The sequence below is a fragment of the Anguilla anguilla genome, chromosome 13 (assembly GCF_013347855.1).
Source record: "Anguilla anguilla isolate fAngAng1 chromosome 13, fAngAng1.pri, whole genome shotgun sequence".
Lineage (NCBI taxonomy): Eukaryota > Metazoa > Chordata > Actinopteri > Anguilliformes > Anguillidae > Anguilla > Anguilla anguilla.
Window position 1 is genome coordinate 24,114,923 of NC_049213.1, and position 25,868 is coordinate 24,140,790.

A 25,868-nucleotide genomic window follows, 5' to 3' on the forward strand; every position below is an offset into this window, starting at 1 on the left:
TTACCTCAGTCGTGCGTTTTAGTTTTTATTACCCAACTGGAGGGTGTGTGGCAGCCATTTTGTATCTAGATGTTAACCACGCACTGGCTAATGCGCGATTATTCCTGACTGTTCTCTCGCTTAGCATCTAGAGTAGCTCTGCTCACAGTCTCTTGCTGAGGTGGCTGGTATGAGCTCCGAAGGCTGTGCCCAGTGGTTTTCAATGGTGAGGTTAGCTCAGCTAACACTGGTGAAACCTATCAGACCCAAGCTATCCTGATCAATGGCCAGATGCGCAGAGCTGGTGTGCCTCTGGGAAGGTTGTTGCTGCCGCTGCCACCAAAGCTTCTCTCCCCTGCACAGCCCATCTGGCGGCCAATTTCTGGAACATGAAGGACATTTCTCACGCCGTGAGGCCAATGTTGGAAAAAAGTGCCTTGATGTTTAGCCAAGATCACCAGTTTTGCAGGAGGAGCATTACGATGTACCCGTGGGAGGTGGACCAGCTCCCCGGAACCCACAGTGAAAAGCCGCTTCTCGTTGGCTGCCCTGACGGATACCGTTCCTCCTTTTGTGTCTGGCAGACAGGATTGTATGAGAACTTGTGTGTTGCCAAGCTTATTCTTAGCCTACATCTGTTTACACACATCTATTCATTTCTAAGGCTTCTTTTTTGTTTCTAATAATACTGCCCTTGCTTTTTCTTAACTTATTTTCTTTCTTACACATGCTACAGTAACAGCCCAAATTAACTATATGCCACATTTGATGGGTTTTCAGTACAATACATTATTTCTGTGCCCTAGTCACTCTGTGAACGTTTTGACATAGTTGATGCTGCTGCAAGTAAAGGTAAAAGTGGAGGGAGTCTAAGGAAGATCACGCCACGCGATCAAATATTCATCAGTTCTGTGGACCCTGGAAAAATGGAATAAAAGCTCTTACGTTGCTCATGGTTGACTCTCAGCCTGGCATTATACGAGTGCGTACGTACGTGCGTGAGCGTTTTGGGAGTAGACGATAGGCTTTGTGATAATACGATTTGGGACTCCTGCGTGCCTTATTTCACGCGGGGTTAAAAGTGGCTTTATGAAGATGGGTATACGTCGCCAAACAGCCATCCTGTCACAGGCTGAGCCAGAATTATTATAAACTTATACATTAGGCCTATTACCCTGTGTACTGATTTAAATTTTCTGTCGAAACCATTAATTTATTCTACATTTGTTTAAGATTTGCCATCTCCCATTCACGGAAATAGTTCGTATTAAATGAATGAACAGGAATTATATAAATTCAACCCGCTCTCACACGTTCACCCTTGAGGTGTCTCAATCGTCCTTGCATCGCTTCCCACTTCCCTTTATCTCCCTCCTACTCAAATGCTCAATTCCCCCCCGTGCGACACCCCCACCTTCGCTGCCTGCAGATAGTTTCCGTATTGGACGAGGGAAGGAGAACCGAGCTTTTTCTTCACGGGGTAGTGTTGGGCTACCCGCTGCAGTGCATGTGTTATCATTTCACACAAGTGATGTATGTTGGTTGCGTGACTGTATTTAATTCGATTGGAACAGCTATGTGCACGCTAAATTACATAACAAATTAAGCCTGCATTGCAATCAAATAAAAACAAGTGTTTATTTCTCTTCGCTCCTTCAAAGCTTCTACGTATTTTCGAATCTATTGGAGACCTTATTCTGGTCACGGCGCATACTACCAGACAGCTGTCCTGAAATTTACTATTGCGCGAATCCTGCACGCGACGAAGGACAAGCGGACACCTGCAGTAGAATGTAGCGGGAATTCCCCGTCACTGGTGCAAGAGGTGAGTTTCAGTGCACGTCTCTGTCACCAATAACGTTTTGAATCAGGCAGCATGATTTAATCCAGGCTATATATTAAATTATAAATGATGGGGATTATGGTGCGATATTTTTCCATACATTGTGCTTTACTAGTACAGTGGTCGTTTGTGTAATTAGCGCCTTTAATTTGATGCTTTTCCATAAATACTATAGTACTGTATCAGAATGCACACCAGTCTCAAGCGCAGTGTTAAAAAGTGAATGGCCATACATGCATGTCACTATCAAGCCGGTAAAAATCTGCAGCAGCGTATATATTTACATACCTGCTAGCTGCATAGTGGACACAATGGTTCATGGACGTTTGAGAAAATCAGTACTTTAATTGTTGTACTACGTAGTTTACCTTTAACAGACCGCCTTAACATTATTGTAATGTTCATAGCAGTGTATAGTCGGCTATTCTGCGATTGGTCCCATCTAAAGCAATTATTAATATTGTGTCAACAGCTATATTGGCTCTGGACAACCTGCGGAAAACGTGTGGAAAACAGAACGTGAATTGTTGGGTTAACAATTCTATTTTATTTTACAACTAATTGATAATGTTTGTGGAACGATTAATTCTGTGATATGGTATGAGCTACAGTCAGACATATTTTTCCCTTTGAACTTCCTCCATACACGAAACAAACAAAAAGAATATAATTTAAAAAATTAATAAATAAATACGCCGCTTCTGCGTGCATGGACAGCTTAATAACGATTATTTTGTCGTGCGATAAAAACGCGTGCAGAGAGATATTGCAATTATGTGAATGACTTTTGTGTTGTGTTGTCTACGGATGCACGCTGTTTGCACTGTGAGCTGCTGATAACGGCTTAGAGGCTGCACTAGTTGTCGCTTGATTCTCCCTTGGGACTCCCTACTGTGGATCCCAAGACAAGACTTCCAAAACATCTTCTGCAAAGACCAACAGGGAGGATGCGGTAATGTGTGGAGGGAGGGAGGGAGGGAGAGATAGAGAGAGAGAGAGAGAGAGAAGGGGGTTTATACAACAGTTATTTTTACATTACAAATCTGTTTGTTGCAGTGTAGGGCATGGAAAGCCAGCTATTTTCTTTAACACAGTACATGGCGATGAGCAGATTCACAACAATGGACGTAATGGGAAGTGTCCAATCATAGTGGAAAGAGTACACTGAGAATTAAAATGAGGTGCTTTCAATGCTTTCAATGTATAAAAAAATATTGTTAACATCAAAATGACTACGCACTTATAGATGTGTTTGATATTGCATCTCAATGCATTATTTTATATTTCTCTCAAGTTGCCACCAAGCAAACTAAATAATTTGACTTCTCTAATACAATTAGCATAATTTTATAGAATTTTGGCCACTTGTGGTTCAATGAAAATAGATGATGGAGAATGAAGAAAGTCAAAGATGAAAAAGGAGGGAGGTGGTGAGCAGAAGGATACCAGATGGAAGTATGAAAATAAGAGTTGAAGAGGAGAGGAGAAAAGAGAAACATAACAGAAACAAGCTGAGAAGTGAAGTAGTGAGAGCACTAACATTCAGATTTTAATGAAAAGCTAGCCACAATTTTAGTCTTCCCTCAAAGAGAGTGAGTTCCTTTTGTGATGGCTCTGATAGCAAGCACAAGGCACCCTCTTGACCGGAGGAAACATATTCCGCAGCAACGTTTTGTTTGAGTACCACCTTGTGCAGGGAGTACTCTTCACCAGGTTCACCTTGCAGGGCATAAGTGTGATTAATTGTGTTCAAATTGCCTCCTTTTGCAGATAGGGGACTTCCAATATTTAAATTGAACAGCTACCAATCCTTCCTTTTGGATGGCTCTCTGGTGAATATGCCCACTGGCTATTCTAGCATCCCTGGTGTTTCTATAAAAACACTCTGATAAATTATTAAAAGTTACACTGCATCTTGACAACTCAGTACACAAACAAAACCATGCATCTCAGTTAAGGCTGTAGCAGGCAACCTAATCACACAGTGAATCAGTTATTTTTTATTTAGTTTTTTGCTCTGAATATCTTTTTTAAAATGTATGTGCGAGTTAATGTGTGAGCATAGCTGATTTATATGATATTACATATTTGTACTTTGACTCACATTGTCACTGTGGCAGGGCCCCATATGGTAGTCACTGACTCATAGTTGTGGACCAGTGGTTCTGAGACCCCTACATAAGAAGAGGTATTTTAACTGATCAAAGTAAAGTCTGAGGTGAATCAGTAGGCTCCTAATCAGGCTGATGAACACTTAAGTAATTTAATCTTCTTTTTTTTTTTTTTTTTGCTGAACTTATTAACCATGCAGGTTTGGCTCGTTGTTTGCTTTGTCATTAAATTCTTCATTATCTTTCAAACGGTTAGTTTTAGGGGGCCATGTGTCCACACTTTCACCAATTATGAGCCTTCAGCCTATTGATTCTTTAATTTTGTCAGTTAAATTATCTTGTTTTCTCTTTTTATGAAATTGTTTGCAATGTGATCATGGGACGTTAATACATGGCATGCATAGCTATTTCTGACATAATGCGGTTTAAGAAGTAAATAATCCTTCTAAGCACAAAAAATGCATAATTAAGAAAAATGAACAGCTTGTTAAAATTCTGGGATTGCAATTGGGGTTGGAATGAAAACCAGTATACACAGGGGAGCCCAGGAGCGAGGTTGGGAACCACTACTCTTATGCCTTATTCACCTAGATGGGAATATTATCTTTTGTATCGCTATGCATCAGAGGCATTTATTTGCTTGCAGTCATTATTAGTGCTTTTCAGTGCTGCTGTGTGGCTAGCTAGTTTTAGTGACTGTGGGGAAAAGACAATTTGACAAGTTTTGTAGTACAGTATCCTCATTAGTAAAGCTCCTTATTTTACAATACAATACTGAGCTGACCAGGTCCATATTGTGATGTTGGATTGGTTGCTAATAATTACCAATGGTCAGTTACATCTCTGATGAATCATGTAGGTAGGTGGAGTGGCAAAGAAGTCCATGAAATAGAGATAGATCTTCTAGGGTAGTGGCTCCCAACCTTGATCCTGTGCATGCAGGATTTTGTTCCAACCATAGTTGAAATCTCATAATTTTAACAAGCTGTACATGTTTCTTATTTATCTGCTTTTTAAGTCTAGGGGCATTACTTACCCTCTTAAGCAACATTATGTCAGAAATAGTTAAGCATTCCATGAAGAATCGCAGACTGATGTTCATGTTGTGCTTATTATGCTGCATTGCAAACAGTTACATAAAAAGAGGTAACAAAATTGTTTAACTGATCAAATTAAAGACTGAGGTGAATCAATAAGGCTCCTAATTAGTGAAAGTGAGGACATATGAGCACTAAAATCAACAATTTGCAATAAGGAACCACATCTGCATTGTGTTTATAAGTTTAAGGAAAAAATTCTGAATGAACTGAAACACATCTGTTGAACTGCCTAATTGGGAGCCCATTGATTCAAATAAATAAATAATTCCTCTAAGCATGAAAAGCACCTAATTAAGAAAAATCCTTGCATCCCTGGTTGGAACAAAAACCAGCATACACAGCGGGTCCCCGGGACCAAGATTGGCCACTGTTCTAGGGATCAAGATTAGTAAGTAGTAAGAGCTGGATCTAAAGAGCTGGGGTGCTCACTGTCCACCAGGGGGTGCTTATTCAGCAAGAGAATTCTCATCTCCAGGTGCCTGTCAGGAGAAAGAAGCAAGTACTTTTAACTCAAGAGGAATTGTGGGTAATGAAACCATTTGCATGTGTATGCCAGACTGCCTTGTGTATGTCAGAAGAGGATGTAAAGCAGGGCTGCATGCTTTGGCTTTTTAAAGCCTAATTGCCTGCAATATTACTGCTGTGTTTCAAACTGGCATATGGAATTGAAAGGCCACCTGGCATTTAGCCTCTTTTAGATTTTTTCCTCTAAAATTTTGTCTGTGTCAACTAATATAAATATCTCATATCATTCATCAGCAGAGATTAAGGTACTTGAGTTTCCATAGTGACTACTTTGATGTTTTCAGATTTTTCCAAACTGTGTGTTATTGAAGGCACTAGCGTTCATCATAACATCATATGTTCTTATGTAACATCATAACTTATGCCACAGATGATGTCACATTGGTTTGGTACTGTGAAATCAGCATGGCAATGCTAATATAAAACTAATACACTGGTTTCTGATGGAACATTGATTTGAGGCAACTGCACTGACTGATGTAATAGAGACTCTCTTGCATATTGTTGCAATCTTACATTGTTTTTTTCATCATAGCTTGTTGGATACAATGCTTCCACTTTAATATTATGCTGTTGTGTTCCTGGTGAGTGCTGGAACATTTTTATGTGCTGAAATTCTCTTTTGAGAGACGGAGAATGCAAGAGAGAGAAAGAGAGTGAGAGTTAAAGAGAGGAAAAGAGCGCGAGAGAGAACAAGGTGATTGATGAGTAGGAGGGACAAGGGTGCAGAAGGCTGTAATCGCTGGAGGGGAATATTTCTCCCTCCTGTTTACTCCTGCCATCCATCTCTCCTCTGACAGTTTTCCAGCTCTGTGTTCTCTCTTCCTTCCTCTCCTCCATCATTTCTCTCTGTCAGCTATGTCTCCCTCTTCTGCGTCTTGCTTTCCATCTTCTCTCAGATACTCTGGATTATCTGTCTCTCATTTAGCTATTTTATGTCTTGTTCCTTGTTTCTTTTTTTGTTTCCTTTTCTCTCCCATAGAGCTCTCGTAGGTTTCCCATAGTTCCTTCCAGTGACATGCCATTTTCCCCATAAGTGGTTTGGTTTCAGTTTACAGCTCAGGTGTGTAACATTGTAACATTACATTGCAATTACCTGAACTCTAGGCTGTGCATAGAAACGAAGGGTAGAGTAGCAATTGCTCTAGAAAAAGAGAGAAATCTCTATTAGGATGTAATTTTCAGGGATTGCGTTACTCTGTGACTTTCCTTTTAATGTATATTTTTTGTGTGTACTGATGTAGCCTATAGCTCACACACAGCATGCCAGAGAAGGGTGTCAAGCTGCACACACGCTCTCTGCAGTCAAATCAGTTTCCCTTGTGGGCTGAATGGGGTGGAGATGAACAAATGCATCCTCTGTTGCATAACACTCTGGAAAGGAGACAAGATTTAAAATAGCTTTCACACGTTTCTACTAATCACTTCTCATTTATTTTCAGATATGATATGAAATGATGTTTTATTGAAAAGATGCAAGACTTCCACTGAAGTCATCAACTTGCAGTTAGAATAAAAATGCAGTTCAGAATTTAAACAATTGTTCTGCGTATGATTTCAGTAGGGTAAGTCTATATCATGAATTGTGAATTGTTACCTTTATACACTTTTGTGGCCTTCTCCCATCAGAAGTTCATCCGTGTCTATTCCTTCCAACCCCACAACTAGCTAATTTTGCTGGGATTTTTCCGCCTGTTGTTCTATCAGTGTTAATATTATTTCCTTAGTGGGACCACCACTTGTGTCCTTTGCCCTCATAAAGTTTTTCTTTTGTATGCCACCTGACATCATGCCATCTTTTCTTTCATCCTCTACAGATCGTTTTCATATATATAGCTCAGGTGGTAAGAGCGGTTGTCTGGCAGTCGGAGTGTTGTCGGTTCGATCCCCCGCCCTGTGCGTGTCGAAATGTCCCTGAGCAAGACACCTAACCCCTAATTGCTCCCAACGAGCTGATTGGTACCTTGCATGGCAGCCTTTCACTGTTGGTGTGTGAGTGTGTGTGTGAATGGGTGAATGAGAGGCATCAGTTGTAAAGCGCTTTGGATAAAAGCGCTATATAAATGCAGTCCATTTACCATATACATAATGAATTCATTCTGTAAGTGATGTCACTCCAAATTTTTGTCCTCTCCATTGGTGTTGTATTCCTATGCTTTAATATGCCAACCAGTGTTGTGAATCTGTACCTCATTGACCATTCGGGCAGTGTCGGTATAAATGTAACAGTTTTTGGATTTTGCTCATTTACTCAGAAAATATGTAGGCTAGTGCTATGAAATTTTACTTCTAACAGCTCTGTCATGTCAGAGGTCATTATCCGTTTCAATTACGTTCATAACGTAATCGAGTCATATTCAATTTATACCAAAGTACAAGCAGTCTGATGTAATATTCATACGACCTAGTCAGTATAACTGGAATAATTGTAACAGTAAACGAGAATGTCCTATAATATGGATATGGAGGTTTTTTCTGCGCATACTAATGGTAATCAAGGAGACATTTCCAATTCTAATGTGAGACCAGCCACATCCTGAGATTATGAAGCATGGGGCTTCATTTATGAAAAAAGACGTGCACAAACATTGACGCATAAGCAGCTCCGTAACGTACCTTGAAGCGAGTCCAAATCGATGAGGAAATCTGTTTTTGTTTCTTAACACCCAAGTAAGCTTTTTCAAAGCAAATAGCTTACTATACAGACCAATCTGGTGTCTGCTTATTTTAAATGCATGTGACCAGGTGGCTGTTTCTTTTCCATTATCTTTTCCATAATTTCTTGGAGCACCCAGAAGATGATGCTATGTCAACATAGCAAGCAAATTAACTGAAACCATTTAACATTAAACACTGAACTAATTTAAGTCAAACACGTAGATGAGTACAATTAATTTATTTAACAAATACTAAACACAATTTAAAATGCTTTAGGTCTTCCCAAAAGGACGCTACATGTAGATGGTTTTCAACACCATCTATTGTCCCTAATCTCCAAATCTAAAGCCCTTTCCATGACCTCCCTGGGTACCAACCCTCTTGTTTTCTCTTTAGATGGCATTCCGTAAACATATAACAGTAAAAAAGCATGTTATTTGTTACAGGAACTTAGAGGTGGCATAATTGTAACAGCTGTTACCTTTATACAGACATCATGTCTTTTTGGTCACCTAGCAAACTATTCCCACTAAAATTGACTCAGAAAACCATACTAACTTTTCAAGGACAGATGACTGCTTAAAAATATGTATGATTTAATTTATTGTATTAATTTAATTTATTTAAAAAGAATGCCTTATATCTGAAATTTATGTCCTGAACAGGTTTGTACTGATCTTGTTCAGAAACATTTTTTTTTAAAGAAATCCCACCAAGGTTGTGAAATTGCTCCATTATTTTGGCACTTGGGAGAGGACTAAACTGTTTGTGTACAAACCTGAAATGGCTACTGTAGCCAATTTTGCATTTATAATGTGTTACATTTATACCGACTTTCCCCTTCCTATTCACTGTTATCTGATTTAAGTTATCTTTTTCTTTAGCTTCCCTCGCTACTTGTGCCTGATTGCTCTGTATCCATTTCATAGCTCCTTGCATGCCATATTGTTTCTGATCCAATTTATGTCTGGCTACCACAAAATTGTGAATGAGAGCGTTTAATTTATTTGATTAGTAAATAGAACGAGTCGTGGTAAATCGGTTGTTAATGTGTTGGTATTTGCGGCAGCAACAGAGCCGCAATATTGTGATTGTTTTTACGCTGCGACTATTTCCTAAATCCGGTTGCAAGATTTAAGTCCTTTGTGCTCTCCTTTTGTACTTTTTTTGTAATCATGTAATTTCCCCCTGTCTCAAACTCAGATTGAAATAGAGTTTATTTGCTTGGCAGATATGAAACATAATATTGCAATTTTATATTCTGGATGTGTATACAGAACAATATACAAAACAAAATAATAAATGACATGAGTCGCTCTCTCCCTCCGTAATTGTGTGATTGAAAACCAGGAATAGCACATTTGTATTGTTATTGTTAAGGGGTGTTTACTCAGTGTTCCCTAAACTGTACAAACCGTAAACAAATTGGGCTGAAAGGCTAATTTTATCATGTTGATAGGCACTTGGAATTAACAATGGCAGTTTATATTTTGGGGAGATATCCATTCTAAATTGCTCATGTTTGGAGCATGGCAAAAAAAATGAATCTGTTTTCAACTCCCAAACCAGAGGGTATCTTAACCATCTTGCAGACCGGACTAGGAATGAAGCTGGCCTTTGTCTCTCACCATTGTTTCTCCTCATTCCTCTCGCCTAACACATCCTTCTCTGCATTAGCTGAGGTTCTACACTCAAACACAGGACACTGTGCAACACTCTCAACAGTGATCAACTTCTTGTTATTTTGGCTGGAAAAAGGTCATGCATGCCAGTAAATATCTTATATTGACAAATCCCAGTATTTCATGCTTTCATTTTCTGTGATGTGCTATATGGTCGTGCAAATGATTCCTTTTAGACAGAATTGACATTTTTAATTGATTAAATTATCGGATGAGAGATGAAACAGCGGAGTTATAATTACTAAAAGCGTTAACATCTGGCCATTAAAACTTAATCATTTGTGGTGAACTAGATTTTAAAAAAGCATATTTGGAAGAACTTAACCACATTTTCACAACTGTCCTTCTTTTCCACTCTATAAAAACAGAAAAATAGTGACTATTTGGGTGAAGAAAACAGATAATATGGTAATTCTATATAAATTTAAAACTGTGTAGAGGTGGATATCTCATGCTGCATATTTAGATGCTTGCTGCAGTGTCAAGGGATTTGTGGGCTGTGTGCTGAGCATAGGCGAGCTGTGATCTGACTTCTGTTCTAAAAGTTTAGTGAGAGACAAAAGAACATAAGAGTAATCTGTGCTTCAATAGCGTTACTGGTTTTCATAATTTTTGAGTTGAACTGTTGTTTGTATTGAGCAATTACCAATACTGATACGCATCATGGTGTCAGAAGACAGCTTTTAAATTGGAATGGGTGTGGCCTGAAAGAGGTAAAAAGAAGGAATTTTTGAGGGTGAGTTTTAAGTGGGAGTGAGTGGGAGCTAAGAGAGGGAGAGAAGAGGTGAGACATTTTGTTTTCCTGTCTAGGTCTGGCTGGTATCTACTGCTGCTGATGAGGCTATTAATGGCTTGGAATGAATTCAGTGAGAAATTAAGACTCTGATTGATTACCCCAGTGCAGACATCACCAATAGCCAGTGCAGTCATGAATCCATGCTCTCTCCTAATTGACTCTTACTTTACAGACTATTTTATACCTTCGCTCTCTGCTAACTGACTCTCTTCCCATTTTCCTTTCGTCTGCCCCCATCCTTACTTAACTTTAGATTTTATTTAGTTAAATTTAGATTGCTCTGTGGTTGGCAGCAGATACAATCCTATAACTTTAAATATTATACGAAAGATGTATATGTATATTCATAAGTGTGTGTGTGTGTCTGTATGTATGTGTGTGTGCATGCGTGTGTGTGGGGGTGCCTGTGTGTGTGCAAGTGTGTGTGTGTATGTGTGTGTGTGTACTTATTTACATGCATATGGTGACAGAGCGACAGCTGAGCCAATGCTAAATAATTCTTTGAATAGAAATGAAATCTTTGTTCATGGAGTCTGCGGTGTCCTGCATTTTCAGGGTGGTCCCTTGGGAAAAGCTTTCATTTTGTAACATTGCGCCTCCTACGGGAAGGCATCTTCTACAGAAAGATATCAGTTACAATGCATCTTGTTGAAGGCATCCATTTTTTAAAATTAGGCTTGCGTGTTTTCAGCCAGATTCTCACTTTGCAGATTAGCTGAGTGTGTGCTGTCCCATAGTGAATAAATATACTAGTTTTGTATATATTCATGTATATGTATATCTCACTTGTCTGTAACTGAAAGAGCAAGAATCTCTAGATTTGAGTGCTTGGGAACAGCTACCTATGGCTAAGCTGAATTAGTTGAAGGCCTCCTACCTTGCCTCAGTTATATTTAATTAATCTACATCAACGGTGGATGAATAGAAACACAGCTCACCTCAGTTAAAGCTAACCTACAGCTAAGGTAGGTCAGTACAAATGTATCGCACAGCATCACAGGCATGGATAACCTACAGCAAAGTCAGGTCAGTGGAAGTGCAGCTTGTGTGTTTTCATGCCTGTCTCATCGTTTCCCAGTGATTGTGGTGCTGATATGAGGGGCACGACAGGGTGTCTTCATTAATCTCTGTGGTAGCTGGAAGTGATTAAAGCAGATTCGCAGTCTTCACCTGAGACCACGGGGCTCCCCGGTGAGCCATCTCCGCTAACGAGGGAGTTAATTAAGGGCTGCACATTAGGCTGGATTTACCTTGATTTCACACTGCAGCAGGTAGTGGCATTTCTGTCCTCTTTGGGGTGTGTGTTTGCCTTATATGGGGGAGCAGGACACAGAAGAGTCTGTGCCTTTGTTTTGGACAGGGACTGTAAGAAACACTTATATCACCATATGTATTGCTGTGTACATGTCTATGTAAGTTTTTGTGTGCATGACAGGCAAAATCATTGCTTTGCCTCTTGCTTTACTTGTACAGCCACATGGTAGTTGTTAACATACTGACACTTATTAACATATACTGTCTGGGTAAAAATAAAATGTCACAGACACAAAAAGTATGCAGGGCAGGTACTATAGGTCAACTTAGTATTGGAGAGTCAGACGTATGCTTTTTCATGTCTGACCTGTGTGTGTGCATGTATGTGTGTGTGTGTGTGTGTGTGTGTTTGTGTGTGCACGTGCATGCGTGAGTGCGTGCGTGCGTGTGTGTGCGTGTGTGTGTTTGTGTGTGCGCGTGCATGCGTGTGCGTGTGCGTGCGCGTGCGCGTGCGCGTGCGTGTGTGTGTGTGTGTGTGTGTGTGCGTGAGGTTGGCTATGTTTACCTGTGGAAAAGTGCAGTGGGAATGGTTAAAGCTGCCCCCTCCCTGCTGTCTTTTCTCATTTACTTTACCAGGGATTTCAAATTCAATTTTGACAACAGCAGGCAGCCAGAACACATCAATCACAGGAAACACACTGTTCAAACTGCTCTTTCTACATGGAAAGAAGGGCGTCTACCTTTTAGTTGATGTTTATTAATTGCCCCTCTTTAAATAGCATAGCTTTCTTTTTTTCTTTGTCTCCTTCCTCTGAGACTTGCAACATTTAGCTTTAGTCATGTAGTCGTAGAAAAGAATAAAAATTTCTAAATTGCTCTGTAAAAAAAAAAATCTAAATTTGGCTTGGTCTGCAATGCTTACTGTGAGAAGGTGCTGTGTGGTCCACTGCCAGTATAATGAAGCTATTCTCCTCCCCAAGGCAGATGGACTGTTTTAAAATATATGTCTGTGTTTTTTTGGGAAGAAGCTTTCCCTAATACACTGCATTTCCAAAAGTATGTGAGCAACCCCTTCTAATTAGTGGTTTTGGCTATTTCAGCCACAACCATCGCTTACAGGTCCATAAAATCAAGCATGCAATCTCCATTGACAAACATTGGCAGTAGAATGGGTTGTACTGAAGAGAAATGTAGTGTATTACCATACTTCTCACAAGGAATGAGAAGCTGTCGCTCTGCCTCAACAACCTGAAGCTGGTGGTGTGAGCATTGCCTGGACTCTCATGGTGGCCAGATGTTCCTGTGAAGGCGGGTCTCAATGGCCTGCTCACTTTTTTTAAATTTTCATTTCATGGTTTTGCCTTCATGTGTTTTAAGTTCCACTGTTGCTTTTCTGATTACTAGTGCTTATTTTCTGCAAGCACTTGGGTTATCTGTACTGTGCTGCCAAAATCTCTCTGTCGTTGCTTGAATTTTTGTATTTATACAATTTATACTTTTACAGATAACACAAAGGTGACTTTACAAAATTCACCAAAACATCGTCTTTGAGTAACAAAGTGAATTTATCAAGAATTCTCTTCATAAAATAAATCTCTCCCTTTCTTTCTCTGCCTTTCCATCTATTTATTTTTATATCTCTTTCCTTCCCCATTTCCCTGTTCTTATCACTCTTTCTTCCAGAAGTTATCTATCTTTCTCCTTTTGCTATCTTCATACAGTTCGCTTTCTTTTTTCTTCACCCCTCCTTTCCTCTCCCTTTAACTCTCCTTTCTCTCTTCTCTTTAAATTAGTTCTTATTTATCTTCTCATATTCTTCCATGCCTTATAAAAGGTAGTACTTGTGAATTAATACTGAAGTATCCAAACATATAGCATGTTATTTTACATGTATGCATTTATTACGTATATATGGATTATAAGTTATTGCCATGTTCAATCATGCATTGTAGAATATCTTATTTGTGTTACATTTGTATGGACATATTTAATATGTTTGCATGTTGAACATTTCATTACTACTTTTTAGCTTATGTTATCAACAGTAAAATAATATCAATGAAACTAGACATTTGTCTAACTGCAAAGTAGTTGCTATAGCAAGAACAGGAGAAATAGTTAATCTTTCACCAAAATATTTTGTTTTCTGAATACAGATTATAAATTAATGGTATAAGCAAAGCATATAAAGGGCTGTGATTACTGAAATAATGTTTTTAAAATGTGGGTTCTTAACAGTATATTGAAGAACTTTGTGATTAGAGGAGAATGCAATGTGAATTAGCAGAGTGGGGAGGTAGTTATTTTAATTTAGTACCTGGAGACCTAGACTGACACTGGATGACGCACGGACTGTCCGAACATCGAGTGATTAGCAAACACTAATGTGTCTGATCTATTCTGAAGCATAAACCAAGTGGCACGAGTGGCTGACTCGCTTGCTTAGTGACTGGCACACATTGCGGAACCACTGACCAACAGACTCACACTTTACTCACACTTTGACTCAATAGTCAATGCTTTGCCTGTGCCTTTGTTGTTGGTGCCTGTTTAGCTGTGTCCTTTTTGTTGTGTAGCAGTGTGTTTGTATCCTTGAGGCTGTGTAGTGTTTTTTGTGTCAGCTGGTAGATAGTGTAAAGTCATGTTTGTATCTGTGCAGTGATTAACACTTGATTTTGATTAGTCATGTCTTCATAACTGTGTTGTGTTCTGTGTATAAGCTGTGTCTTCACGGTTCTGTTGTGGTTTTTGTATCTGCTGTGTCTGTGCCATGCGGTGGTTGAAATGTCGGCTGTGTCCTGATAGTGCTATGAGGAGTTAATGATCTCATCATTTTAGCACAGTGCCTGCGCACGCCAGCAAACTGACCTGCTGAAAATTAAATTTAGTTAATCATCTGGAGAGCACTAAAGTCGCTCAGAGGTGCGCTGAGCAGAATTCTCATTGCACTCCTGTCCCTATCTCTTCTGCGCTGTGATAGGACTGTAGCCACTGTCAGTTATCTATGATTGCCATTATGACATTGATTAAGGGGTGGCTGGCAGGCATGTCTGAGTTCCAGAAACTGCACCTCAGACTCATTTGGCTGCTGAGGTTCTCACAGTGGTCCATTTGCATCACACACATTTCTTTTTTGCTGGTTGGGTTCTGTTATATAAGCTTGGAGTTCAGAGCTTCGCTTTCTGGTTCTGCAGCAGGTGATTTCGTTCCCCCTTCTGCAGTATATTGCACTGATCTGTGCTCTCACTCCTGCTTTACAGAGACTGCTACCCCTGGCTTCTGCCCAGGAGGGACGGGGGCCAAGTTGTCCCCTGCAGCACTTGCTTTTCCCCCACTTTTCCTCATATTTGAAAAATCGTGCTGTGGTACCAATGGCTTGCCAGTTCTTGCATCTCCATAGGGAAAACTGCTCCTAAAGCTCACACACTCATCTGCCTGCCGGTGACTGTTTTGCACACTTTACGCCACATAGTCGTGTTAGTGCTCATTGGGGGAAAGCTGTTTTCCCGCTGGCAGAGTCTTATTATATGTGTCAGGCGATTAGCTCAGCAGTTACCCAAGGAACCCTGGCCAAGTTAATTCTGGTTTACCTGCTTTTTAGAATGGCATTGGTGTTCAATTTTCACCTACCTGCTTACCCGGAAGTCCTGCTAATGACCTTTTAGGCACTACATCATAGTCCTCTGTTAATCATTTGGTCCTGTCACACGCAGCTAGTAATCACTGATATTGGCTTAAAAAAACTGCAAACGGTTATTGTAAGCCAGCAGCAGTATAGTGATTAACAGGGACAATTTCTGGGGATAATATACCTAAGTTGCTTTATTGATGCCAATTCCATCCAAAGATGTAAAAATGATTAAAGTGTAATTACACAGGAAGATGGATTAGTGCCTGGAGCTACCGAGGTCTCTTAGTCAAGAAAACACACATTATCTGATGAAAGTGAGAACACCATATTGGAACCTAAGAATCCATTAGCCTATGGAATAGTTGTAATTGGGATTGTAGTGTAACTGTGGAGATTCTGTATAGTGTGACCTATAGAAAAGATCAGCATTGTACGGAAGTGGTTAGAAAAGCAGTGTAGTGTAATGGTCTGAGTGGTCTCCTGTAAAAGTTGCGTGCAAAACCATGGGAGTGATTCCATCCTGCTAATAATGCCGCACCCAACCCACAGGTTTTATCAGGGATGCCATGCTTCACACGCATCTGCATATATGAATAGGTTTTCCAACTTCCCACACCACACATCTCTACACACCTTACAAGGCCAGGCTCACCTACTGTACCAGTGAACCAACAGTATTGTTTCTCAGCCTTCAGAGATATATGCTTACATCCCTTGCCTTGATCTTGTCCTCCTTCTAGTTCAACAGTAATTAATTTTTCGGCCTTCTTCTGCCTGGGTGTTCATGAATAAAAGTGTTGTGCTTTTGTCAGGAAAGAAAAAAGTAGAAAAATATCTTAACTCAGTGACCTCAGCAGATTCTAACCTTCTCTCTATCTCCCTTGTGTGGGCCTCTCACATTCTCTGACACTTTCTCTGTCTCTTTGTCCTCCCCCACTCACTTTCACTTTCAGCTCCTCGTTCTCAAATCCTCTCTGTCTCTGTTCTCTCTGTGTCTGCAGAGCCATCAAAGACCTGTCCGACATCTCACCTCACAGGTCCTGCAGCTTGTAAGCTGGAGAAGGCGTGGACATGGGAGCAGACCATGGGGGGGTGTGACGGTAAGGGTTGCTATGCATGAGGAAAACCAGAGGGTGCCATGGAGACAGACAGCTTCAGCCATCGCCTGGAGACCAGTGATGGGGCAGGCGGGGCAGAGGTGGGAGCTGGCCTAGGGGGGCTGGGGGTCCCAGATGGAGCAGGCACGGACTCTGGGTGGTACCTGCCATACCCAATCAGCTTCCAGGTGTCCCTGACCAGCTTCCTCATGCTGGAGCTGGTGCTGGGCTTCAGCAGTAACCTGACCGTGCTGGTGCTCTACTGCGCCCAGTCCAACCTGGTCGACTCGGTCAGCAACATGGTGACGGTCAACCTGCACGTGCTGGACATCATCGTGTGCGTGCTGTGCCTGCCGCTGACCGTGGTCATCATCCTGCTGCCCGTCAACCGCAACCTGGCGCTGCTGTGCTGCTTCCACGAGGCCTGCGTCACCTTCAGCAGCATCGCCACCGCCGTCAACGTGCTGGTGATCAGCGTGGACCGCTACGACATCTCCGTACGGCCGGCCAACCGGCTGCTGACCCCGCGGCGCGCCGCGCTGCTGTTGGCCGCCGTCTGGGCCATCTCATTGGCTGTCTTCTTCATCCCGTTCCTGGAGGTGGAGTTCTTCTCCGGGCTGGAGGGGGGGCCGGGCGACCCCTCCCTGGCGGCCGTATGGCGCAACCGGACGCTGTTGTGTGTGGGGGGGCAGGGCGACCTCACGGGGCTCCCCATGTACTACCACCTGCTCCTGCAGGTGCCTGCCTTCTTCACGGCCGTGGTGGTCATGCTGTTCACCTACTCCAAGATCCTGCGGGCCCTCAACATCCGCATCGGCTCCCACCTGAAGAAGGGCCCGCGCTTCAAGGGCCAGGGCTGCAGGGGGCGCCGCAGGAAGCGCAAAATGAACGGCGCGGGAGCAGCCGGGGAGGAAGGGGAGCTGATCAAACCCCTCTCTCATCCTCCCCTCATCCCCTCGCCTACTCCCACCCCCACTGCGACCTCGCCCCCACCCTTGTCCTCCGCCCCTCTGATCGCGGCCGACGGCGGCACCGCCCCGGCCCCGCCCCCACCCGCGGTGGGGGTCCAGGCATCGGTGTCGGCCATCATCGCGCTGCGGCGGGCCGTACGGAGGCACCGGGACCGGCGGGAGAGGCAGCGCCGTGTCTTCAAGATGTCGCTCATCATCATCTCCACCTTCCTGGGCTGCTGGGCGCCCATCTCCGTGGCGAACGTGCTGATCCTCAGCCTGGGCCCCAGCGACTGGCTGGTGAGGCTGCGGCTCTGCTTCCTGGCGCTGGCGTACGGCACCACCGTCTTCCACCCGCTGCTGTACGCCTTCGCCCGGCAGAAGCTGCGCCGCGCGCTCCGGAGCAAGGTGAAGAAGCGCGTGGTGTCGCTGCTGCAGGTGGACCCGGCGCCCAGCGGCACCGTCATACACAACTCCTGGGTGGAGCCGCGCAAAGGCCGCAAAGCCCGCCAGGAGGGCAGCGACGGCACGGACCGCTGCCTCACGGAGGCCGTGCGAGAGTGAGGGGGAGAGAGAGAGAGAGAGAGAGAGAGAGAGAGAGAGGGGGGGGGGGGGAGGGGGGGGAGAGAGAGAGGGAGTGGGGGAGAGAAAGAGAGAGAGACAGAGAGAGAGAGAGAGAGAGCTGCCATGCATGTATGTATGTGTGCATGAGAGACAGAGAGAGGTCATTCACTGTTTACAGTTTCACACAGACAAATGGGATGCCCTGGTGTACTGGTTCAAGCCTGCTGTTGTTAAGCTATACCGCATTGAAACAGATAGAGGTGCTGCCCTCCATTTCCATGGCGATTACTTCCTAAAGCGGAACTCACTGTTTGGCAGTCAATCATACTTGCTCTGTTTAACCTCAGAAACACACACATATTGCTTTACACAGGCTTGACAGATGGGCACACACTCAAGCAGTCATACAGTCTGTTTACACAGTACTGAATAATTACACTTAAGATACTCACACACATGCTGGAATAATGATTCTAAATGACTGTCCATTTAATTAATAATAATAATGGCAATCCTCTGTATGCCTACTGATATCCTCCTACGCAGATTCTAATAAAAAGACGAACAATGTTACACGCTACAAATAAGCAACCCAATTCTAAGTGAGAGTTTGCAATAGATTACTCATGCCTTAATTCAGTTCCAAGTTTCTAGGAGCGGTTACAGTATTCTGGTAATAAAACTGAAGGTGTACACGTGCAGTATGAATTTTGTTGAGCATTTTGTTGGTGTATTTTCAGGCGTGTGAGACTCTGTGCTTGTTGAGCAATGTGTGTGTAGGAGACTAGGTATTTCCAGGTGTGTGTGGATATGTGTATTTATTGAGCATGTGCATGTAACAGAGAGTGTATCTGTGGGTGTGTATTTTCAGGTCAGAGTGTTTGGCTGTGCAAGGTTTTTATGCGCTTGCAGGACAGGGGTTCCCTCATATGAGGAGAAAGGCATGAGGCTGTTTTTAGTTTTTAAAAATACTTTTAATACTAAAAGATTAAAACATAAATCAGTCATGTTGAATAAGGTTGATTATGTGCTGATACATTTTACAGCCTAAGAGGTTTGGATATTCTTTCATATAAACTCTCAGTAATATATTGGCAAGACTTTGCTACTTTGATTTGAGCTAGTATTTTAAAAGGCTTTCTGACTGTGGTGGTTTGCATTTGATAAACAGGCTTACTTCTGCTTGACTCATCTGGGCTGTGGGCCAACCTGTTGTTGTTGTATGTGGGGTTGGCTAACACTGTCACTTGGGGTCAGTTTGCTGTGGAAATGAATCCAGCTTGCCTGAGGCATAACAGAGCTACAGCTAAGGAGTGAGGGCTTCAGAAGAAATGCAGCTTATGTATGTCTAACTTGTCATATATAATGCACACACACATACAGTATATGCACACAAACACCGCATGCACTCATACACATTCTTGCACACACACATGTTTGCATGCATGTACACACACACACACACACACGCACACACACACACTATATACTGCTCCATAACTCAGTATGTATGTACTGAGCTATGGTGCAGTACATATGTACCTTAATATACATCCAGAACAACTCTTCAAAGTGTCCATCATTGATCATTTCCGAAACGATCCATAATTAATTCAGCAGATCAATTTTCTACCTGGGGGTTTCTATAATTGGTGCAACAAACCAAAGCAAAAAATCTAAAACCTTTTTTTTATTTTTAACCTCTTTAAGGTTTCTTATAGCAGATTAGTAAAGATTAGTAAACAATTATTGTGAATGTTGTTATACACAGTTAAAATTATTTGTGTTTTATGACGCAAATGAAATGAGAAAAACATGCACAACTTGTCATGTCATATGGTTGCATCTTGCATTCCGTGTGGAAACATGTTTACACGGGACAAATCAGTGATTTGGCGCTATATTAGGCATGAAGCCCAGGTGTGTGATGATGCTGTCAGAGTCACTCTTCCCATTCCTCTTCTCAGTGAGTGGAGTCCCAGCTCCCTCTGTTTCTGCAGTGCACGCAATGAAATGCACTCAACTGTGAGGCCATTTAAATTTTTTACCTACAGGAGAGAGAGAGAGAGAGAGAGAGAGAGTGCGTATGTCTGTGTATGTATACATATGTGTGCCTGGGTTAGTGTGTCTGTGTACACATGTGAATGCATGCGTGTATTTCTAAGTCTATATGTGCATGTGTGTTTGTGTTTCCATTCAGGATGCCATTGTTAAACAGGATAGTCAGACCCAACCTGAGTATTTGTGTGCAACCCATTAGGACTTCTGACCAGCCTATTATACAGAGTCCGAGGATGTACACTTCCAACCCTGCTGGGCACCTGCTGTACATCTGTACTTTGCACTCCCCTTGTGCTCTTAATCACCTTGAACATAAGTACATTAAATTAGCCATTAGAAATTCATTATTATTTTATATACTGTGTATATACAATAAACATTATGAAATGTTTCATGGGATTTGTTTACCCTTATGATGTACTATATGATAGACACAACCACTGATATCTGTAAAATGCATGGCATGTGTTACAAAATATATCAGTTGGTACCAGTTTTATACGTGCAATCTTTTGCATATATTGTAGAACATATTTTACAAAACATTCTACAGTATATTCATATTTTACACATGGGAGATTGGCAATGATTGATATATTTTCTAATATGTCCGGTGTATTTTTGCTCGTAATTTAGCCCATTTCATTTTATTGTAAGGGGAGGCCTTGTCCTAACACATGTAAAGATGGCGATGAGAAAGCATTTGTAAAAACCTGCTGGACTGGGTGTTCCTACCCTATAGACTCCAACCCTTCTGTTTACGCATGCCAGCCTTCCCGTACTTCTGTTACTACGAAAGGTCTCATCTGCCCAAGGATTTCCAGAAAGCACCGTCTGACATGGCTCACCATTACGCTGATGGAATAAAACTGTCTGTGTTCAAGAGTTGCTTAAATAGACCATGTTATTGTGGATTCGAGTTTGAGGAAAGAGAATGACCTTGACCTTCGCTTAGCAGAACAGAACTCTAGCCCGTATTCTGGGCGTAAGTGGTATTCATGCACACGTCTGATGTATGTGTTGATATCTATGTTGCACTTCTGTTTACGTGTGTGAATACCAACACATGGTTATTACTGTATACAATTTATATTGTGTAACTTTACTGTATTTATAGAGGAGACACAGTCTGTATTATTAAATTTGTCAATTTCAGTCAGTGTCCTACACAAGTGTTCAACTCTTTCCCTTGCAGAGTCCCAGAAATACATCACCGTAATATGTCACCATGTGCTCTTCTTTAACTGTGTTAGACAGACAGGGCAGACATCAGCATCCACAACAGGCAGATGGCGCTGTTGTGTAGCACCAAAAGTCTGTCTGGACAAGTGTTTTAGTCTTGTACTGAGACTTAGAATCTTTTCTTCTCTCAACTAGTAAATATTTGCTTGTTTTAAGTTACTTTTTGCTTGACAATTTGTCTTACCCCATTGGCAAAAACTGAAATGAGTAAAACTGTCTCACCTCATTGGCAATCGTTTTGTCTTATTTTGTAAAAACGTATTTGAAATAAGATTTTAAGTCTAAATATAAGACTAAAATACTTATTTAAAATGGACTTATTTTCTGTTTTTTGCAGTGTAGCTATTATTGCAGTGCGGTTATTTGGAGTTAAAAAGCTGTTACTGTTCTGTGGGTTTCTCTCCCACGAGAATAAAAGGGCTGCAGCAGCAGTACAGGGCAGATAGGTCAGGTGTGTGGGCTGCAGCTAGGGGGATACAAGAGGGAGAGAGCAGCAGATTCTGTCTCACGTGTACACACACACACACACAAATAAACAAATCATTCATGTATAGTCCATACTGTAGTTTTATACCAATGGATTCATATACCTTATTACAGTGATTGTAACACATGCAAAACTGTTCAGATATACAGAAATATTGCAATTGCAGTTTTATATGTGTACAAATCTTAATATACCCTCATATGCCAAACACGCATGCATACATGCTCCACACACATGAGAGAGTAGAACAACCTGTATGGCAGTTATGCTGACAACACTGCAGATTTGTCAGTCGAAGCCCAGTGACACCCCCAATGAAACAGCAGTGCATTCTGACTGGAGCTCTCACTCATAAATAGCAGTGGAGCTCAGCTGTGCGAATGAGCATGCAAGCTAAAGGGCGACGTCACCCCAAGAGCCAGAAGAAGAGCACACAGGTGGATCCCAGCGTTCCAGTCTCTCACTGCTCTACATTAAGCGGAAGGTGAGGCCTGCTGTTATGCTTTTATTCCCCTGAAACCCATGTCAGAGCTGTTACAATTATTAAAACACCCATCTTTCTTTTTCATTTGGACATGGTAAGGAACACCCGAGTGTTTCAATGGTGAGATTTTAAAAGCCAGTTTCCTCCGGTGCTTCTGCTTCAGGTTGAGCTCTGTCATTCTCCTGGCCACGTGATCCTTTCGTGAACTATGATCTGGCTTTGTGTGGCAAGAGTGAAGTACCTTTGGGCCCCCAGGCTGCCTCCCTAGGGGGCCCAACAGCTCCTCAGACAGTCTGCTCTGTTAGATACCTAAATTTAGCAACATGTCCCGGATTCTCTGTCCCCTGTGCTGTCTCCCTACCACTGTCTCATTGACAAATCCATCCACCTTATTCATCTCCAGTCTACCCTGGCCCCTCAAATATGATCCAGTCTACCCAATCACCAGAATCCTGTTTCACAGCTACATACTTACATGAGTGCAATGTCAGGCCTGCACTTGGTGGAAACAACATTGTAGCAGTGAAGATAAAATCCAATGTGTTTGTAGTCCACAGGGGTCTCTCTTCTCTTTCCCTTCATTCCTGGCTCTGTTCACATTGTCTATCTGTCTCTGTCCCTCAATCTCTCTGCTCGTTTTCCTCATCTTTCCTTTACTCACAGGGGTAAAAGCCTATGTTAAAACTATGAAATGTTTTATTCAATCTATTAAAAACGAAAGTGTGTTTACATGTGTGTGCATAACTGAACGTGTGTGAATAACAGCTATCAGCTGAAGCATTATAAACCTGAGACAATTGTTTATAGCAATGAACTGGCAACAGTAAAAGGGACACTGGGATAAGGTTATGATTGCACTTCAGTAAAGCTCTCATTTTTCTCTTGAACACAAAAATCTTAATCACTGTAGTCTACACAGTAGGCTACAATGTGCCGGTGTGATTCTCTGAATGTCATTCCACCTTTTCTTCCTCCCTCCATTTGTTTTTTTACTTGCTCCTCTCATACCAATGGGAAGACATCTGCTTAGGCTATGGGAAGAGGAAAGTCACCTTGAGTGTGTATGTGTGTGTGTGCATGAGCGCATGTGCATATGTGCTAATATAGTAATCGCCCATACATTCAGCTAAACATATCTGCTGGCGATTTAGGCTGGAAACATACTTGAATGTTCTGGCGTCCAAGCATCTGCCACGTCACTAGGCATGAAATGTATACTGCCCCCGCTGTTTACCCGGGTATTGCGTAGCGTTAATTTATGAGGACGTGCAACCCTCTGAACGACCGCAGGATGCCCATGCCAGTAATCATGCGTACGTAATTTAAATTAAGTTAAACCATTGCGCGACGAAGGTTTACCAGTTACGGGGTAGGTATCTTTACGCATGTCATTAAAAACACCACAATAATTAATAAAAGGCGATTAACGGGCCGAAATAGCTCAGTTGGGAGAGCGTTAGACTGAAGATCTAAAGGTCCCTGGTTCGATCCCGGGTTTCGGCAGATAAAGGGTCATTTTGCCCGGAAGGCAAACCTGGATTGATTCGCCACGAAAATTGTGAACTCCCGAATGAAAGAAGCGGGGCACACAAAACATCAGACACCGCCAAACTTGTTGGTTGTTTTTTTAAAAAAAAAGTATTTATTTCATTTTTTCAAAACCAAAACAAGTTTTCCTGTGGTTGTTCAATTTATCTCTGCCGAAAGAAAACTATTACATTACATTACACCTCTTATCCAGAGCAAGTTGCATTGTAGGAGAATATGAAATAGAGAGCCGGTTTCACCAACACATATTAAGTTCAGTCCTGGACTAAATGAGTTTTGTATGGAGAATCTTCATTCAAAATTCTATTTAGTCTAGAACAGACTGCTGGTTTTCATTCTTTCCCTCTAACCAGGGACTGTTTTAGACCTGGGACACCAGGTGAGTGGGATCTTTGGCCAATTAATCAATCAATTAACTATAAACTAGAAAGAAAACCAGCACTATTATTGGCGTTGAGGGAGAGATATTTCAGTGCATGGGGCAGAATTGTGCAATTCTATTCCTGGAGGGCTGGATGCAGATTTTTATTTCCACCAATTCCCTAGCTCAATTAGCTAATAGACTCTACAGGCCAAGAACATTTTACTTAGACCACAGTAAAACCCTTCATTCTGGTGCATACGAACAGAATCAGGTGTCAGTCATGATCTTGACAGTAAAATGTAGCTAAAATGTCCAATCGGACATGATTTAGCTAATTAAGTAATTAAAAACAGAGCTTGGCTTGAAATCCAAAAACAGATACATTCCTTCTTGCTTACACCTACTCAGGGGTACAAAAATTAAGCGATCCAGTTTGTCAGATGCATGTAACAACTGGCTGTTGCAGTGAGTGTCTAGCACATGGCAGAGCTATACAATTTTCACAAGGGGGCACTGTGAGTGCATTTTTAAAACAAATGTGTGGCTGGCTTACATAAAGCAGAACAGTGCAGTTCTCTCATCAAATCAATATCTCTTTTGTGAGTCCTGCATAAAACCTAATTGTCTCACAGAGGCAACTGATTTTAATGTAGTTGTTCATTTTATTGTTTAATCCCCAAAATGCCCAAAATATGACATATGGCACCTGTGCATCCACCTCACCCCATCTGAAGAACTGATGTAAGCTTCAAACTGACGCTTGAAAGAGCAAGGATGTTCCAATTGCCTTATACAAGTTTCTTTGATTCCTTATGTCCTTTCCTTGCCTCCTTTCCTTGATTCCTTCCTTTCCAAATCAGTAAAATATGTCCTTGTCCCGAACATTGTGGAGCTCGCTATATACATTTTAGTAATAATAATGTCTCATCAGGTGCATTTTTAGGCCCCTCTCTGACCTGCCTATGTGGCCTGGGCATTAATCTGGCCCTGGCTGTGGTTGTTGTTTTCCAATTTGGTTAAGAAAGTATCTGAGAACACATTCATTTATTTCATTCCTGGCACTGAGTTGTGACTGCACTTTGGTCCAGGGAAACAGATGCACATTTGGCCCAACTTTGGCTTCGCAGGACTGTGGCGGAAGAACTGGACACCAGCTGGCCCATAGTAAAGTTCTGGCTGATGTGGTCCTCTCACCAGGTTGTGTTGTTGAGGTAGAACTCTGTCACAAAAAGGAAGGTCCTGGCAAACAGTGAGACTGGTGGGGGATTTGCGTCACCCCATTGAGACTGTGGAAAATGGCTACCTTTCCACAGCAAAGGGGTAAGCAGTGCAGGATGTCCTATAGACACTCAGTGAAAGGAGTGTGACGGTTTGAGAATGAAAATTGATCTGAGTACACATTATGTGCAGTGCTTCTGCTGACTGGCTGTTTTCTTAGAAAAGGTGCTGCAAGACAGAGAGAAAAAAGGGAAGGAGAACTGGAACATTGGCT

General features: G+C 42.0%; 1 protein-coding gene and 1 non-coding gene across 4 annotated transcripts; both read left to right on the forward strand.

The window, feature by feature from the left end:
- Positions 1 to 940: 940 nt before the first annotated feature.
- LOC118210880 (G-protein coupled receptor 22-like) lies at positions 941 to 18,219 on the forward strand. 3 transcript variants are annotated; one of them, XM_035387362.1, is made up of 3 exons: positions 941 to 961; positions 1,641 to 1,804; positions 16,581 to 18,219. In XM_035387362.1, exon 3 carries the CDS (start codon positions 16,718 to 16,720, stop codon positions 18,188 to 18,190), a length of 1,473 nt encoding a protein of 490 aa, XP_035243253.1. In that variant the 5' UTR covers positions 941 to 961; positions 1,641 to 1,804; positions 16,581 to 16,717; the 3' UTR covers positions 18,191 to 18,219. The 3 variants fall into 3 exon arrangements, with proteins under 3 accessions (XP_035243253.1, XP_035243251.1, XP_035243252.1); XM_035387361.1 differs by lacking the exon at positions 941 to 961 and adding an exon at positions 1,375 to 1,512; XM_035387360.1 differs by lacking the exon at positions 941 to 961 and having other exon boundaries at positions 1,364 to 1,804.
- Positions 18,220 to 23,894: 5,675 nt separating this feature from the next.
- Positions 23,895 to 23,967, forward strand: trnaf-gaa. The gene has a single exon. It is a non-coding gene; the product is annotated as a tRNA-Phe (tRNA).
- The last annotated feature ends 1,901 nt before the right edge of the window (positions 23,968 to 25,868 follow it).

Bases quoted from the DNA above. Each gene is read 5' to 3' on its own strand.
- LOC118210880 (XM_035387362.1), top strand. From the start codon at position 16,718: ATGGAGACAGACAGCTTCAGCCATCGCCTGGAGACCAGTGATGGGGCA.